This window comes from Rhipicephalus microplus, chromosome 5 (assembly GCF_043290135.1).
Source record: "Rhipicephalus microplus isolate Deutch F79 chromosome 5, USDA_Rmic, whole genome shotgun sequence".
Classification (NCBI taxonomy): domain Eukaryota; kingdom Metazoa; phylum Arthropoda; class Arachnida; order Ixodida; family Ixodidae; genus Rhipicephalus; species Rhipicephalus microplus.
The window spans coordinates 12,961,541-12,977,979 of record NC_134704.1 but is presented as its reverse complement, the minus strand read 5'-3'; the positions used below and the strand labels follow the sequence as shown (position 1 = coordinate 12,977,979).

The window sequence follows — 16,439 nt, the reverse complement described above, 5'->3', positions numbered from 1 at the left end:
GAATACAACTTTGACACCATATTTAGCTGCCACCTTCTTAAGTTTATGGGAGAAACCATGCTCGTAGGGGATTACCGAAATTTTCTTTGTATCTTGGCTTCTTTCCTCTTTCTCCCCGGATTTCATTTTCTTCATTAATCTTTCGCTTGCAGTTAGAAGAAACGAGTTAGGGTATCCTGCCTTTTCCAGCTTTACCTTCTGTTCAAGGAAAGATTCTTTTAACTTGTGCTTACATGTTTTTGTAAGAGCTGAATTGAAACACCCCATTGCTATACCGTTTTTTACTATCCTTGAATGGGAGGAAGCGTACTGCAACAGGGGCTTCTCTGTTCTAGGCGAATACTTCCAACACACATGGTTCCTTTCAAAAACAAGCTTCATATCTAGGAACTGTAAACAGTTTTCGGTGGGTTGTTCAGATGTAAAAACTAGGCCTTTGCCTCTCCGTCTGAAAGTCTCCATTACACTTGTGGTGACAGCATCCCAGTCTGTGTCTACACCCAAAATCAAATAATCATCAACATATCTGAATATTTTTAAGGACTTGCCACCCAAATCAGAATCAACCAGTCTGTCAACTTTGCTCAAAAAAATTGTACTCAGTACAGGGGCTACCTTGGATCCAATACACACTCCATTCTTTTGACGGAACAGTCTATCTTGAAATAGTACAACCGTGCTGTCCAAGTACATGCAAAGTAATTCAAGAAACGTTTCTAGTGACATTCCACTGCGATTACGGAAGGCCACTTCATCATTGTCCCGTTCAATGCACTCTTTCACAGAATCTAGCAGAGCATCCTGCGGCAAAGAGTAGTATAAATCTTGAATATCAGTCCCTGTACTGAGTACAATTTTTTTGAGCAAAGTTGACAGACTGGTTGATTCTGATTTGGGTGGCAAGTCCTTAAAAATATTCAGATATGTTGATGATTATTTGATTTTGGGTGTAGACACAGACTGGGATGCTGTCACCACAAGTGTAATGGAGACTTTCAGACGGAGAGGCAAAGGCCTAGTTTTTACATCTGAACAACCCACCGAAAACTGTTTACAGTTCCTAGATATGAAGCTTGTTTTTGAAAGGAACCATGTGTGTTGGAAGTATTCGCCTAGAACAGAGAAGCCCCTGTTGCAGTACGCTTCCTCCCATTCAAGGATAGTAAAAAACGGTATAGCAATGGGGTGTTTCAATTCAGCTCTTACAAAAACATGTAAGCACAAGTTAAAAGAATCTTTCCTTGAACAGAAGGTAAAGCTGGAAAAGGCAGGATACCCTAACTCGTTTCTTCTAACTGCAAGCGAAAGATTAATGAAGAAAATGAAATCCGGGGAGAAAGAGGAAAGAAGCCAAGATACAAAGAAAATTTCGGTAATCCCCTACGAGCATGGTTTCTCCCATAAACTTAAGAAGGTGGCAGCTAAATATGGTGTCAAAGTTGTATTCTCGGCAAAGAACAAACTAGGGGGCGTGTGTCCGGCTGTAAATAATCTGTACGAGGAAAGGACGAGGGATATCGGAGGCAATTGTTCCAAGCGTGCAGGTCATCAGGTGGTTGAGTGCAAAAGAAAGGTAGTTTATAAGACCCCCTTCAGTTGTGGGAACTTTTATGTCGGTCAGACTGGCCGATGCTTAAATGTGAGATTGAAGGAGCACATGACCAACTTGAAAGGGAGGCCGGAAACACATTTAGCACTGCACTGTGCGCGTTGTTCTTTTAGTGCATGTAAGCCGTTGTTTGATCAAACTGAGGTGGTGTATGTACACCCAAATCAGACAACAAGAGAAATAGTAGAAGCGTGGCACATCTCTAGACTTAAAGATATGTGCGTCAGCCATCCGTCGATATCGCTTAGTGAAAAAGAAATTGAATTGCTGAACAACATGTGATATTTGGTTTTTAAGATTGTACGATGCCGTTTTTGCTCATGCGCGGTGATCATGGGGTGCAAGTAAGCGTATATATTCTGTTTTCTTACTGAATAAAAATCAGTTGTTAGTCTGCGCTGGTCCTTGTGTTCCCTTCTTCTGTGTCCTTGTGTGTGTGCGCAAAAACTTCAATTATGCAGCAGTACCAAATAGCCCGTCTTTCCGTATTATCCCGAACATGTTGTGTTCAAAGTCGGCGATCTAGTGGACGGACCCTGGCATCAATTTATGTGCATTGCGGAGTGTCCTCTTATTGGCTGAGACGTTATTCGTAAGGCCTGCTGGCCCTTGAGGTTGTTGGAATAATTGTTATAAAGCTATCGGTTACAGTGGTTCAAGCGTATAAACCTAGCTTCCTTGTCTGCTTCCGAGAGATTAGTGTCGGAGTCTGCTTACCAGGGCCTCTTCCACACTGCTGAGGTATAGTATATACGAAAGAAAAAAAAAATTAGGCGGCGACGTGTGGCAGTTTCGAAGGCAAACACTTAATTGTGCGATTCTCCAGGTAGCAAACAGTGCCGTAGTTTTAATCAGAACGCCCGTAAGACAATATTTACCATCATCTCGCATAGGAGGCCCAATAATTAACTGCAAAGATATAGACGCATTGAATTGAATAATGCATAAACCTAAATACATATTACATAAAAAATAAAACACCAGGTTGTGAATCATGCATACGTGCTTTCACTTTCTTTTTTTGTTGCGTGTTCTCTGTGTTCTATAAATTGTTTGCGATGCCGTTCGATGATGATGTTGATGATGATGATGGCCTATATGTATGGCTCAAACCCACTCTGAGGGACTGGCCATGAAACCAGTAATTAGATAGAAGGGATCGCATATTACCTGTATATGTAATTAATTATAAAATGGTTAGAAGAAAGTATTTCAGTTAATGCTGTTTGAGTACATATTACTATCTCTTCTTGTTCACCTGAACGACGCCGTGGCTATCACCCACTGTGGGAGATCATAGTCGCTTTCGTTGCTGTCGTTCTTCATGAATGACACACTCGCCTATGGCGGCCTGCACAAGAATTGGGTAGCTTAAGGTGATTGCTCTAACAGTATAACTAATAAGAAATCTTGGATTGATAAAAAATATACAACACAGAAGTTTAAGAATATAGTTTCCGTTATCTCTTATTTTCTTTCTTTTTTTTACTGTTTTGTCAAAAAGGCCGGCTGCTGTTTAAAGATACGTGCATTTATCGTCACTCCGCATTTCTAAAATTTAGATGTCTGATTATTCATCACTATCTCTCGAAGTAAGTACCACTCTATTTATGGTCATGATCATCGTCGCCACGTTAAACACTGACGCAGGAAGGTAATTAGTAAGAGCTCTATAACAATGGATAGAAAATATAAGTGAGTAGCTCTGACTTACGCTTTTGCAGGAATTACGTTTGATTTAAAGCACACTCGATTTGCTCTTTCAATATTGCCGACATGTGTTCCAGAGAAATCAGGCCGCTTGCCCAGTTCTCAGACCCCGTGCGGTCTTATAGCGCCCTTGGTTTTGTGCGTTTTCGATGTTCGGACATCGCCAACGGGCCTTAATGCCGTGGAGTTTGTTGCAGCGCTACGCCAATTTATGAACATTTGTTATTATTAAATTATTTTATTTTGTTATTCCTCCTCGCAGAAAACTTTGGCTTACACGCCTTGGAGTGGGACTTGCTGGCTTCGCTGCTGCCGGTCAATTTCTGCCCGTGATGGCCAGAGTTGTCCACAGCGCGACGTAAGTTGTTCATGCAAGCCAGGCGAATTCGGTATACGTTTTATGTTCTTGAAAACAGCGCCAAGGACATGCGCAGTCGGTGTCAAATGTTCAGAGACCACTAGATGAAAGATAATTTCGAATTTACCAGCAATTCGTGAGAATATTCGGACGAACTGCACTATATACGTTGTTTGTGCGTATAGGCAGGAAATTTTAATCGAAGACTTTCCGCCGAACCAGCAGGAATATTCAGCCTTTTTTTTGTTATTTTTACACCGATCTTGCAGTGTAAAATTAAGGTGCGGCTTTTATTCCACCTCGGCATTCTTAAAGAGAATAAAACGGAACGTGTGCTTCATCGAATGCGAAACATGTTGTTTAGGCTGTCATCCGTAAACGTCGCATCCAGGAGCGACATTACAGATTCGTAATAAAAAAAATCAGTAAAAATACGTCGTGTGCGAAATGCCTGCTTCCCCATTCATTAATGTTCTCGTAAAGTAACAGACCTGTACCGTGACTCATTAAAAATATTTAATACTTTAGCGCGGCGTAACTACAACCAATTCACCGTCACAGGTAGATTGATGTTTTTTTTTACAAATTACAATGAATTTGATCAAGTCGCCTAATTTACCAGCGTGAGCCGTATCGGTATAAATGTCATAACGTGCTATGTCCACGCTGCAGATGCAGACTCTGGTTGATTCACTCACTAATTTTTTGTCACAACGTCACAATGCATTGCTTAGCAAATATATGTCGTGCTTGGGTGAGAGAAATAATTGAGTGAAACAACGCTGCCCCAAAACGTTTACTCTCGAATATTACCCTAGCAAGCGACCATAGCATTCGTCTACTTGTGTTGCCGCTTAGCGACGACGGCGGTGGCTGTGCGATGACGAACCTGTTGTCTGCGGCAGCACAAACGATAACCGCTGCGTATCGCGTAATTGCACGCGGAACGTTAGGTACACGCTGCAATTACCGCGCACAAGTGGTCATGTCACGCGATATCGTCTTGCGGGAACCTTCTGTAAGCAGAAAAACGCTAATAGTTAGAAGACCATATGTTAGAAACCGTCTAATCGTACGTTTTGCAAACCGACCGACAACTTTTTAACTAGAATTTTTCGCCCAGCTTTGTTGCTATGGAAGTTCGTTAATCTTGCCTAATTAAGCAAGTAATCAGAACACAAAAATAGTCGCGCGTAGTCGACAACGTGTATTTGCTCGCGTGGTCATAAAGTGCGTTGGTATATTTTTAATCTCAAGGGAGCTGGGTCGCCCTGTGTGCATACTGAGTGGGTGGGTGCGAAACTTCATTGGGACCCTGCGAAACGCAGTGCGCCCAAATATTAGTCCTATAGGCCCTATTTGAAATCTGCGACAGAATTAAGCCCGAGGCTATCGCCGACAAATATGGCTAATGCAAAAAGACGCGCGAATTGCATAACAATTGAGGATAGATAATCACTTTACACTTCCACCTTGTTCATGTGTTTATCTTCTTGTGTTCTGACAGGTGGCGCAATCAGTCCAGTGATTTATGGACTATCACGGCAGCTGTCGCAGTTTCATACGCTGCCAGCCAACTGGGGTACGTACATTCTCAAACGTTCAAGCAAAAAAAAAATGAACCTGTGGCTCCCGTGACATGTCTTATACTCATAAAACTGGGAGTGGTTTGTAGAGCTGAATGCAGGTAGCCACACAAACCACTCCTAGTTTTGCAGGTGTATGTTGCTCATTAAGTCCCGCACTGGCACAACTGGCCTACCGTTTTCCGTAGACAATGGCAATGTAGATAACAAGTCGTCTTTCCTTCACTTTAATACATGGGACGAACAAATACCACGTGTGAGGGGGCTGCAAAAATAGTCGATGGTGATTTTGAGACATGACTTGGCACATGTGGGGGCGCAATGTGTCCTTTATGATATTTAATGTTCAGTTGAAGCTTAGCGGTTGGCCCGCGTCGTTCGGTCTAGTTTCTTCAAAAACTGATAGGAAAGGAGGTATAGCTAAGAAAAACCAGCTGATAGGAAGAGGGCACACGTGTAGGGATGAAAAGGGGAGCAAGAGGCCAGGTCCCTTCCTTAGCGCGCGTCATGATCTTGAGCACTTACGTTTTTTTCCCGTCGAACAAGCTGCTTACTTTCAGTGCGATCGCTAGCAGGCACGTGGCGCCATCCCGCCACAGCCGCAGTAACTGTGCAGCTCGCGATGCTCCAGTCACGCAATGGCCACGGACGTCAGGTTCATGGCATCATTTGTTGAGGAAAGAGGGAGCGATTTCTTGCCAAATGAGAATTGCCAATTGCCGGTCGCGTACTGCTCTACAATGTTAGGCTCACATGTTCCCATGTGCCTCGACTACCGATCGGCAGCACTTTTTTTTTTTACAACGCTGGAAAAGTGTTGCAGGTTCCTTTTAAGTCACTTAAGTAGAGGACACCACTTCCGAAATTTATGCATTTCAATCTTTCCATTTTAGGGGCCTAGCAGCGTCATTGTTTTCTGCTTACGTTGCCGATGTCAGTGGCCCTGCAGCCGCCTGCACTGTTTTGTTTATCATACAGGCGTCGTGGGTAAGTGCTGGCCGCATTATAATACATGTACAATGTAACATTTATGGAGGTATTAAGAAAAGCCTGTAAATAGACCGAGTGCGTATGTGTGTTCGTGCTGTATAGCGTTAGGTGACCAGGAGATTCAAAAGTAGGGATACTCAACTAAACACAACCATCTTTTTTTGTTCAACGTCCGACAGAACATGATGTGCACTTCAATAATTTAAACACCTTCTTGTAAAAGTTACGCAAAAGTAGCGAAGAGCTCGAAGCTTCACTGAGCTGTGCGAACTAAGTTTCCAGATATTCTTATGTGCGAGACGAAACGCACAACAAGGAATTGCATTTTCGTTGCATCCCGAAACCAATACCATCTTTCAAATCCGTTACAAGTGAATATGCATTGCCAACACCTCGGCTATAGAGTCCATAAATTGTAATATGCAGTAAACTGATCTGTTAGGCAGTCCTGCGTGTAAATTTTTTCATGGCCGCTCATTCGAGCGATCGAGCTTTGCTACAGGCGATATTTTCAACATTCTACAGGATAAAAAAATACATAATGTAGTGTCGAACAAGGCGGAACAGATAACATCGTCGCAGACCTGAAATCATGCGCTTACGGCTGAGTCGGAAAAAAAAAATTGACATCGGTCGTGTCGTGCTCTCTCTTTTCAGGCCGTGGCTCGATTCCTGGTCTGGATAACAGAATGCGCAATGCACGCTCACGCAAGTCGAGTGTCCTGAAGCCCATCTTCTATTGCAGGCTACGAGGCTCATACGTTAGCCTGTCATATATCAATCTTCACCCACGAGCGATCGGTATCGAAATACGCCAGGGGCGGACCCAGCCACTCATTTTAGGATGAGGGGGCACCTAAACTAACACCGTAGAGGTGGGCGTGGTCGTGACTTTCTTGTTTATACTAGCAAAAAAAAAAAACACCCTCCATAGCATTAATACTGTTAATGTGTGCTCACAGTGGTTTCACTCATTTGTCCTAATTGGTGATAAGAGGTGGACTGACTACAGGCACTGAAGTGAAGGGGGGGGGGGAGGTGTGTTGGCACAGACTTTGGGGAGGGGGCGATCGTCCTTACCACCCCGCTTCTGGATCCGCCGCACGCATATCTGTGTACCGTCATTGTCATTTCTTCATCGTGGTTAACAGCGCGAAACACCCGGACAGGAGCGATAGAAGGACACGGTACAGCGCTGTACCGTGTCCTTCAGCGCTGTCGTACAGCGCTGTACCGTGTCCTTCTATCGCTCCTGTCCGGGTGTTTCGCGCTGTTAACCACGATGAATGCTCACCAACTAGCCCAGTTTTCCATCTTGCTCATTGTCATTTCTTACTGTACTCGCAGAAAACCTCACGCAAGTTTGTCAATAAAGTTTGAAAATGTATTTTCAACGACGATTTGCATTTCGACAACTGAAGGCGCTTCTTCAAGCCCTTTGCACAAGAATATTTCACCACCACTCTGCGAGAAATGCAGGATTCGGCGCTCATCAAGAGTACACAAAATTCGGCAATATTCCAGAGGCGTAACCGGGGGGGGGGGGGGTTGAAGGGTCCAAACCTTTTAGCACCTACCCCCCCCCCCCCCCCAAAAAAAAAATCTGTATATGCCCTTGAGATACCCAGTGCTAGTGTGACGGCGTAATGTCGTGAGAATTGCATGTAGCAGAGAAGTGCTCGTACTGTAGGCGTTTCTTCATCAACACATAACCTTCTCCCATGCCGTTCTAACGCGGAAGCTTCTTGGCTAGTTTGAAGATAGCGAGCATCCGACTGGCTTACGCAAAAGCAGTTTACGGGAAGCCCGTCCCACTGTAGCTGACGCCGGCGCCAACTATGCTGGCGAAAGCGCGCACCCACCGAGCTGGCGTCGCGGCTGCAGCGAGCGACACTCAGCGTGCTCCTCTAATTAAACACGATTCGGCTTCTCGCAGTGCCTCGTTTTTTTTTAAATGCGAATCATTTCTTAGCGAACTTCGGCGACTTTGAGCGTATCTATCTATCTATCTATCTATCTATCTATCTATCTATCTATCTATCTATCTATCTATCTATCTATCTATCTATCTATCTATCTATCTATCTATCTATCTATCTATCTATCTATCTATCTATCTATCTATCTACCTACCTACCTACCTACCTACCTACCTACCTACCTACCTACCTACCTACCTACCTACCTACCTACCTATCTATCTATCTATCTATCTATCTATCTATCTATCTATCTATCTATCTATCTATCTATCCGCCTGCGACTTTTAGCTCTCTAGGCCGTTTCGATAATGGTATTGACACCAAACTAGGAATGGCATAACATGACTGTATGAAGAACATATTTGGCTACTCATAACATGAAAATCATGACATGGATGCCATGAATGTCATGATTTACATTTCATGGTCCTGCAGCTCTTGCGGTAATTTCGTTCACATGGCATGTTGCAAAACTGGTATGGTATGATATGATTGCATGGCGAACACAAGCGACAAATCATAACATGAAAATCATGACATGCGTGTCATGTAACATGATTACATGCCAAGCTCATGATGCACTCGCGGCTGTTTCGCTAGCGTCACATATACCAAATTTGGTATTACGGTACGTGAATGGATGACGAAGGTATGTACGTGACTGGTGCAAACATGATAATCATGTGCTGCGTGTCATGTAACTACATGACTACATGCCACGCTAATGATGCGCTGGCGGCCGTTTCGCTAGCTTCACTTATACCAAATTTGGTATTACGGGACGTGAATGGATGACGGAGGTATGATACTAGTGCAAAACATGATAAACGTGAGATGCATGTCTAGTAACAACATGACTACATGCCACACTCATGATGCGTTCGCGGTTGTTTCGCTAGCTTCACACATGCCGAATTTGGTATTACGTGACATCAATGGATGACGAAGCTATGTGACTGGTGCAAACATGATAATCATGAGATACGTGTCACGTGAGAGTATGACTACATGCCACAGTCAAGGCGCCAAGACATTTCGACGTGACGCGGTGCGCGTGCTCGCCGGCGTTCATTTCGACGCGGCACGCCAGCGTTGCGACGCCAAGCGCTGGTCCTGCCATATACTCACAGGCGTGCGCCACGCTGCATTGCTATGACGCATGCGCGTTTCAGCGCGACCGGCGTCCCTCCGTCACGAAAAGTGGGAGGCGCGGTGTTGTCTGGGTAACGCATCGGTGCGAAATTTCGTACCGGTTACCGTCGGGCCGCGCCTGACATCAGACTATACACCAGAACACAGCGAGCTCAGTGCTTGCTGCCATATTGAAAAGCACGTGATGCCATCTGTTGCAAGCGCAGCGAAGCAACACTTTCAACTGCCAGGCGAGCAAACGCTCTGCAAACCAAACGCGAAACTTCACAATTCGAGTCCGGCTGTAAGCATGTTTCGCGCTGTTCCTGTGCTGGAAGTTTATGCTGATGTCGTGTGAAACGTCGAGGAGACCTTCCTCGACAGTCCGGAATGTCTGAGCACGTGCATTGCAGACTACGGAAGCAGCTTCATCAGGTACGTATACTACTGCGTTTAAAAGAAACGCCGGAGTTCGACTCAGTCGAACTGCGGCGTGCCTTGGCTGTGACAAGGCAGAATTCGTGCTGTTGAGCCGGCGTCAACGTATACCGGTAGAATCTGGTTCCAACTTACGCTCATGCACCGCATGTGTATCGATTGCCAATCCTGCTGGGCACTCGGAACACACGCGCGGTGCAAAAGTGCCAGGCAGAACAAGATTTTAAAATGCTACGGTGACGCCAGCCGAAATCGCATGTAGATTCGCCTAGTGACAGTCAAGGCATGTCGCAGTTCGACCGGGTCGAAAGTCATGCTTTCCGCGCCGTTTACGCATCGCGATAGAAGGGCCGTTACGGTTGTACTAAACATGCGCGGTGCGTGCATCGACGCGTGAGTCGTAATACGTATATGCCGATTGATTGATGTGTGGCTGGGGTTCTTTAACGTGCACCCAAATCTGAGCACACGGGCCCACACCATTTCCGCCTCCATCGGAAATGCAGCCGCCGCAGCCGGGATTCGAACCCGCGACCTGCGGGTCAGCAGCCGAGTACCTTAGCCACTAAACCACCGCGGCGGGGCAATACGTATATCCTATTATTGACATGCGGCCCGCGAAAGAGTACGGCAATAGTTTTGTGCCTCATACTACAGGCATACTGCACGCAAATCGCTGCTGTAAAGTGAAACAGCTGGAGTCGCGCTTGAATATTCACAATAAGTTTACTTACTCGTTCACCTCACAGGGCTCGTAGTTTTTCCTGCTGATTGCGATTTTATCCTAGGGCGGTGGAGCTCGGCGTTTTTCGTTGCGGACGGAAGTCTGTGCAATCGCAAAACACCGCACCGGCACGATTCCCGCGATGCGCTGTGAACTTCACAGGCAGTGCTTAGCAATCTCTTCTTCTTGCGCTGGTTGTCACATCAGATGATAGCGCAGTGGTATCCAGATGACATTTTATAAGCAGGCGCAGCGTGAACAGGCGTTATTTCGCATTTGAAACTCCCAGAGCCACTGCATTTTATGCTAGCGAGGCGCGCCTTGGCAGTTGCAAACAAATTATGGTGTCTCTGGGAGCGAGGGTATACCACCGAAGGCGCCTGAGTTCGAGATAGGCGTGCTCTCGTCTATAGAGTGCTCGCGTTTTGCTAAGGTAGCGCCGCTGCGCCCAGCGTGCGCGCGCGTCAACGCTACATTGGAGCATATATATGTATTGGACCCTTCATGATGCGCTCGCGGCCGTTTTGCTGGCTCCACATATACCGAATTTGGCGATACGTGACGTCAATGGATGACGAAAGTATATGACTGGTTCCAACATAATAATTCTGACACGCGTGTCATGTAAGAACATGACAACATACCACGCTCATAGCGTGCTCGCGCTCGTTTCGCTAGCTTCATTTGGTATCACGTGACGTGAATAGATGACGAAGGTAAGCGACACATCCAAACATTATAATCATGACACGGAAGTCATACACATCATCATTTACCTTCACCTCGTAACGTTGTGCTGATTTTAAAATGACATAACCTTTCTCATTCGTGCTTCGCATATCATTGATTGCCACTGTACGCGGAATCTGCCAATTTTAGGGGTGAATAACCGCGAGCAACCTTTCCTTAATTACAAACCTAGACAACACCACTATGCGGTGCGCCTTTGTAACAGCCTCGCAAAAGAATCGCTTTCGGTTTCTCATCTCATAATATGCTTAGCGAATCACATGCAACATTTTTGTTCGGCACCCGACACGTTGAACGAAAATCCAGTGGTTACAAATAATACGGTTCAACATTAGGTTTAAAAAGAAAACTTTAGTCAGCGTTTACACATTCATAAGCATTCTTCGAAGTCCTCGTACAAGACGTACCTCTGCAACGACCGCGGCAGGGGTAGGCGTTCCACCCCTACCGGCATCGCTCGGAGTCTGGACAGCCAAGCTCTCAGTTTCAGTCTACACAAATGCTGCAGGCTGCCTTTAACTCGAAGCAAAGAGTCGAACTGATCGGCGGGGATAACGAGGCGAGCAAAACTGAGACAAGCCTCGCTGAGGACAGCCAAGTCGGCTGGGACCACAAGCACCGCAAGTTGGTGGCACCGTACGAAGTCTGTCGGGTGAGCATTGTCCTTGGCCAGTATAGCAGGATGCCAGCGAGTGGCGCTGATGGACTCGTACACCCTGATAAGCGGGTGCACGAGGTATCGGTCACCGCAGCGGCACGCATCCCGGGGCTGCACCTCGGCGCCGTAGCGCAGAAGCAGCTTGAGCAGTTCCAGATTGCTGTAGTAGATGGCCGTGTACAGCGGTCGCAAAATACAGCCGCAGAGGCCGAGGTTTACGCACGGGAAGTCGACCAGGCCGCAGAGGCCACCGTAGAAGCAAGGCAAGTACGACTTCACGGCGTGTTTGAGCACTGCCTCGAACGTGGTCGTGTAGGGAACGTGCAGCGGCGCAGATGGCGGCGTGTAGAAGCTGAACAAGACCAGCCTGAACAGAGCTTCGCTCTTGGCCGCCGTCAGGGTGCATAGCTCACTCATGCAGGCGGGACACGTGAGCAGCAGGTCCAGGCTTCGCTCCATTGTCAAGGCATCGTGGCTCGCCAGCGTACAAGCGAGGTAGGTTTCGATGGCCGTGGCGCGATGCTTGCGAAGCGTGTTGTTGGTGTGGTCGGAATTGACGGCGAGGAAGGAGTCCATACTGGTGTGACACGTGTGGGTCCGAAACGCGAGGACGATGGGGTCCTTGTTTCGGCGCCGCGTTCGTCGGCGAGACGGCAGCCAGCCGGCGAGTGCCGACCGCGTCGTCGACGCTGTACCGCCCATCAGATCTACTTACCAGGACGCGGCTGCTCTGTCTGTGGCCTCCCGACGTACACCGTCGTCATCGGGCACTCGCTACGTCGAAGGGCTAATCCCGAAGGCAGAAGCAGTGGGGGAGAGAAGAGAGGATTGGATTTGCCGAAAAGCCTTAGGAATGAGCGCGCTCCTCTGCCTTAATACCGCTGTTGCTGCTTCTGCACACGGACGGGCACGAGCGCATAAGTGCGTGCTTTTGAAAATGTTTTGCCGAGCGGAGATCCCTCCCGGAAGCAAGCTTCATGGTGAGACCTATAAGCGGGACGTTCGAAGTCAGCAATAAATACATGCTGGGAACTTAAACTTGAAGGCTTCTATTTGGTCAGTACAAGGCAAAAGAAGCCTGATTACTCATCCATGACCAAGAAGTGGACGCACTCATTCTACAGCGGGTGACAACGTGTGCAAATTATTACCAGCATGATGGACCTCGCCCGCTCCCATTAATTTTAACATTAGGCCATGTGATCCCACACCGTTTAAAAACAGCAACTTCGCCAGAATCACGGCTACAATATATATAAAGGGTATGCATGTCGAAGAACTACTGGAATCTTTTTTTTATCACATATGTAAGTCTTCCGGCAAACATATTTTAGCAGCTGTCAGTCTCGTGACTCATGTAGCAGTTTTTGAAAACCGTGGCACACACAAATTACGAGCGAGTGACCACTAAACATGTTATAGAAGAAGGTGAAGAATAGGTGAGTGAAAAAACTTTTAAGATCGCTAGCAAACGATGAAACTTAAGTCCGTGGCACAGAGTATAAAAAAGGATGCACAAGAAACATAATTAACAAAAGTATTGTGTACTCACATGCATGTACAGACACTAACAAGGGCATGGTCAGCTGCCAAAATGTTAGTAAACCTGTGTTTAAAGATGTCTTCTTTAACTCCACATTCCACCAGATCCACTTTAAAGGGGCCTTGAAACGCTTTTTTAAGTAGCCATGAAATGGATTCACTAAAAGAGATTATTGCCTCACGAAATCAACGCCGCAAAATTTCTAAGAATCCGCCCAGTAGGAGCGGAGTTAGGCCGCGTTCACACTGAGCATTCCGGCTGCCGAAAGTGCTCCGAATCCGGTTCGGCGGCGGCGAGATCCGCCGAAAGAGCCCTCTCCGCGCCGATCGCTCTCGAACCGATTTTTGCGGCGTCTGCCGCCGAATCGGTCACCGCGGACCAATAGGAGCGCTAGTCAAGGAATTTTGAAAAATGGCGGCCAAGCCCTACTCACCTGTTGTGTCGCAGTGCACGTAACTGAATGTTGTAACCAACGGGAGTTTAACCTACTCTGTGCCCACTTCGCCTCCGTATTTTGTGAAAGAGGTGACCGAGCTTGCTGATGGCGGGACCGAGCTTGTTGCGGTCTTGCAGAGCAGAACGAACCCACCAACACCGCTGGCGTCGGTGGTTTTTCTGCTCTTCGTGCATTACAAGACAGCCCCTTGCCAGCAAAGTAAGCAGTACTGTATTTTCTTGCGTACGAGAATCGTCGAACTTATACACCACCGGATAGCGTAGTAGCGTTTGCGAGAAGTGACAACGACCGGGTGACAGCGCATCCGTCCAGCATTCGCCCCATGGTGAATGGCATATTCGGCGTTTCGGCGGCAGGGGAATTTCGGTCGCTGTAGAAAGCGGATGTTTCAGTGTGAACTAGGCATTACAAAGATTTGTCGCACGCTGCAGTCGCATCCTCCGTTCTCTCCTCCCGACGAAAGCGCTGGAAGCTAAGCAGGAAGGGTGGGGGGGGGGGGGGGGAGATGATATGGGCAAAGAAAGTATGTCACGCGCGTCTCGAGACCTTAAGCACTTTTTAAATGTCGAACATTTCTTAGTGGCACGATGTCGTGCGGCGTCGCTGTCCCCACCCCCAATGCGCATGCTCGCGCCTCGTGCCAACTGTTTACTCCCCCCCCCCCTCGCTAAGCAAAGCCGACGCAGGCAACGTCTGTAGTGAAAACCAATTGTTCGAGCTGCACAACCGTTCACTGGCCACACCAAGACTTATTACATGTTAGTATAAACACGGTAGGCACCGAGTGACTTCACGGCGCGTTGTATCCCGCCCAGTCGTCCCGGCTAAAAGCGCGCCACTAGCCTCTGTGATAACGTGATGACGTGCGCAGCAGGCACTGTACAGCAGGTGCACAAGCTGCCTTCGAGAACAGCGCGTCGGGACGCCTTTCGCATGTTTACAAGCGGCGGCCGCAACAGAGGAAGTTGCAGTCGCTGTAGAGGGGTTCTGAAATGAACACATGAGCTGTTTTTTCTGGGTAAGCTGCTCTAGAACATTACCGATGAAGCGGCGTCGAAGGCAAGTTCTCGCGTATCACAGCTGCGGCTGATCTGCGACGGTTTTCGTCAACAGAAAACTGAAAAAAAAAAAGAAGACCTGGCCCATTTTTCTTGTGCCTTCCCGCGCAAATCACCGTGAAAGCTCGTGGGTAGACCATTTTATCTTCTTTGCACAGCCACAAATAGTGCACGCACCAGCGAAAACACAGCAGCAACTGCGGTAGGTGCAGCGGCTTTTGCCTACCAAGCGAAACCAAACGCCCGACGACAGCGCCACCACATTTTCGTGACGTACTTCCGGTGGTCTATATGTAAGCACTGGATCGCACATCAGCGTCCCACTACTTGTTGAAGGCAACGCTTCTTCATTCAATAAATAAGAATAGTAAAGACGAATCGACAATTAAGGATTCCCAAAACATACCCTGTTATGCAACACAACATGGGCGGAATTAATTTTTTTTATGACTATTAATCCTTCAAAGTGTTCGATTAGACGGTGGCCATTCAAGCCAATCGAGACAATGTGTATCACGAGCGCAAAAACTTGCTATTGCAGTTAGGTGCTGTAACTAATATGTGGTATCTGTATGTTAATAACTTGCTCTAACAGGGTAAAAATAAATTGATGTACTTAAATTTACCATATTTCTCTGAATAACCACTAAGCCCTGGTGTCCTATATATTATAGCACATGGAGCCATTTTTCTTGTATACTGATGGGATGCTCAGAAAAAAAATCTTTTCGTGCTCTTGAGGGTGTAGCAACTCCAAGTCAACAAGAAACGAATATTTCTGCCCGTTAAAAATACTCAGGGCAGAAAGTGCTAACACACAACAAACATGTAAAAGGTGGCTAAAACACCACGAAAAAATATTATGGCGATGCTCCAACAAGGAATATTTTGAAGCTGTGACAAGGAGCCCACAGTGATTTTCCAAGCAGAGAATTCTTCCCCTTATCAAGAAAATTGACAAATTTTAGCACAAAGTAGAAGAAAAAGTCTGCAATATTTAGGGAACTTTGCACTGTACAGCCAGTGAGCATCTCACACTCTCATCAATTTACAGTACGTTGGGACATGACAAGGTATAAAGCTCGACTTGTCAAGGTTTTGTATCCCATCTCCACTTCTGCTATATGTAGTTCATATGTTAGGTCAAAAGGGTTCAAGATGCATCTTTTACTTACATAAATCTTGCTTGAAAACAAGGTTTTGAAAACATATGTAAGCGCCTCAGTACATAGCAGTGCAGTGAGGCCATAAGTAGCACTCATAAGACGTATATGTTGCTTCAGACATTTTCTATGCGCTCTATGCAGGTACGTTGGAGGCACTTAGAGAAAATCAACTACTCCAGTGTTTGTATGTGTTGTTTATTTTTGCTGAGCAAGTCCTGCACTATGAAGCTAATAATTTCGCTGACTTCTCTGAGCATATTAATAAAAGCACACCAAAAC

General features: G+C 46.6%; 1 protein-coding gene across 1 annotated transcript in view; it reads left to right on the top strand.

Moving 5' to 3' along the window:
- Positions 1-7,166, top strand: part of LOC119175005 (uncharacterized) — a 58,353-nt gene extending 51,187 nt beyond the window's left edge. Inside the window, exons 11-14 of the mRNA XM_037426166.2 lie at positions 3,582-3,677; positions 5,185-5,259; positions 6,157-6,250; positions 6,911-7,166. Coding sequence (XP_037282063.2) covers positions 3,582-3,677; positions 5,185-5,259; positions 6,157-6,250; positions 6,911-6,979 — 334 coding nt within the window. The 3' untranslated portion in view covers positions 6,980-7,166. The remainder of the gene's footprint in view (positions 1-3,581; positions 3,678-5,184; positions 5,260-6,156; positions 6,251-6,910) is intronic.
- The last annotated feature ends 9,273 nt before the right edge of the window (positions 7,167-16,439 follow it).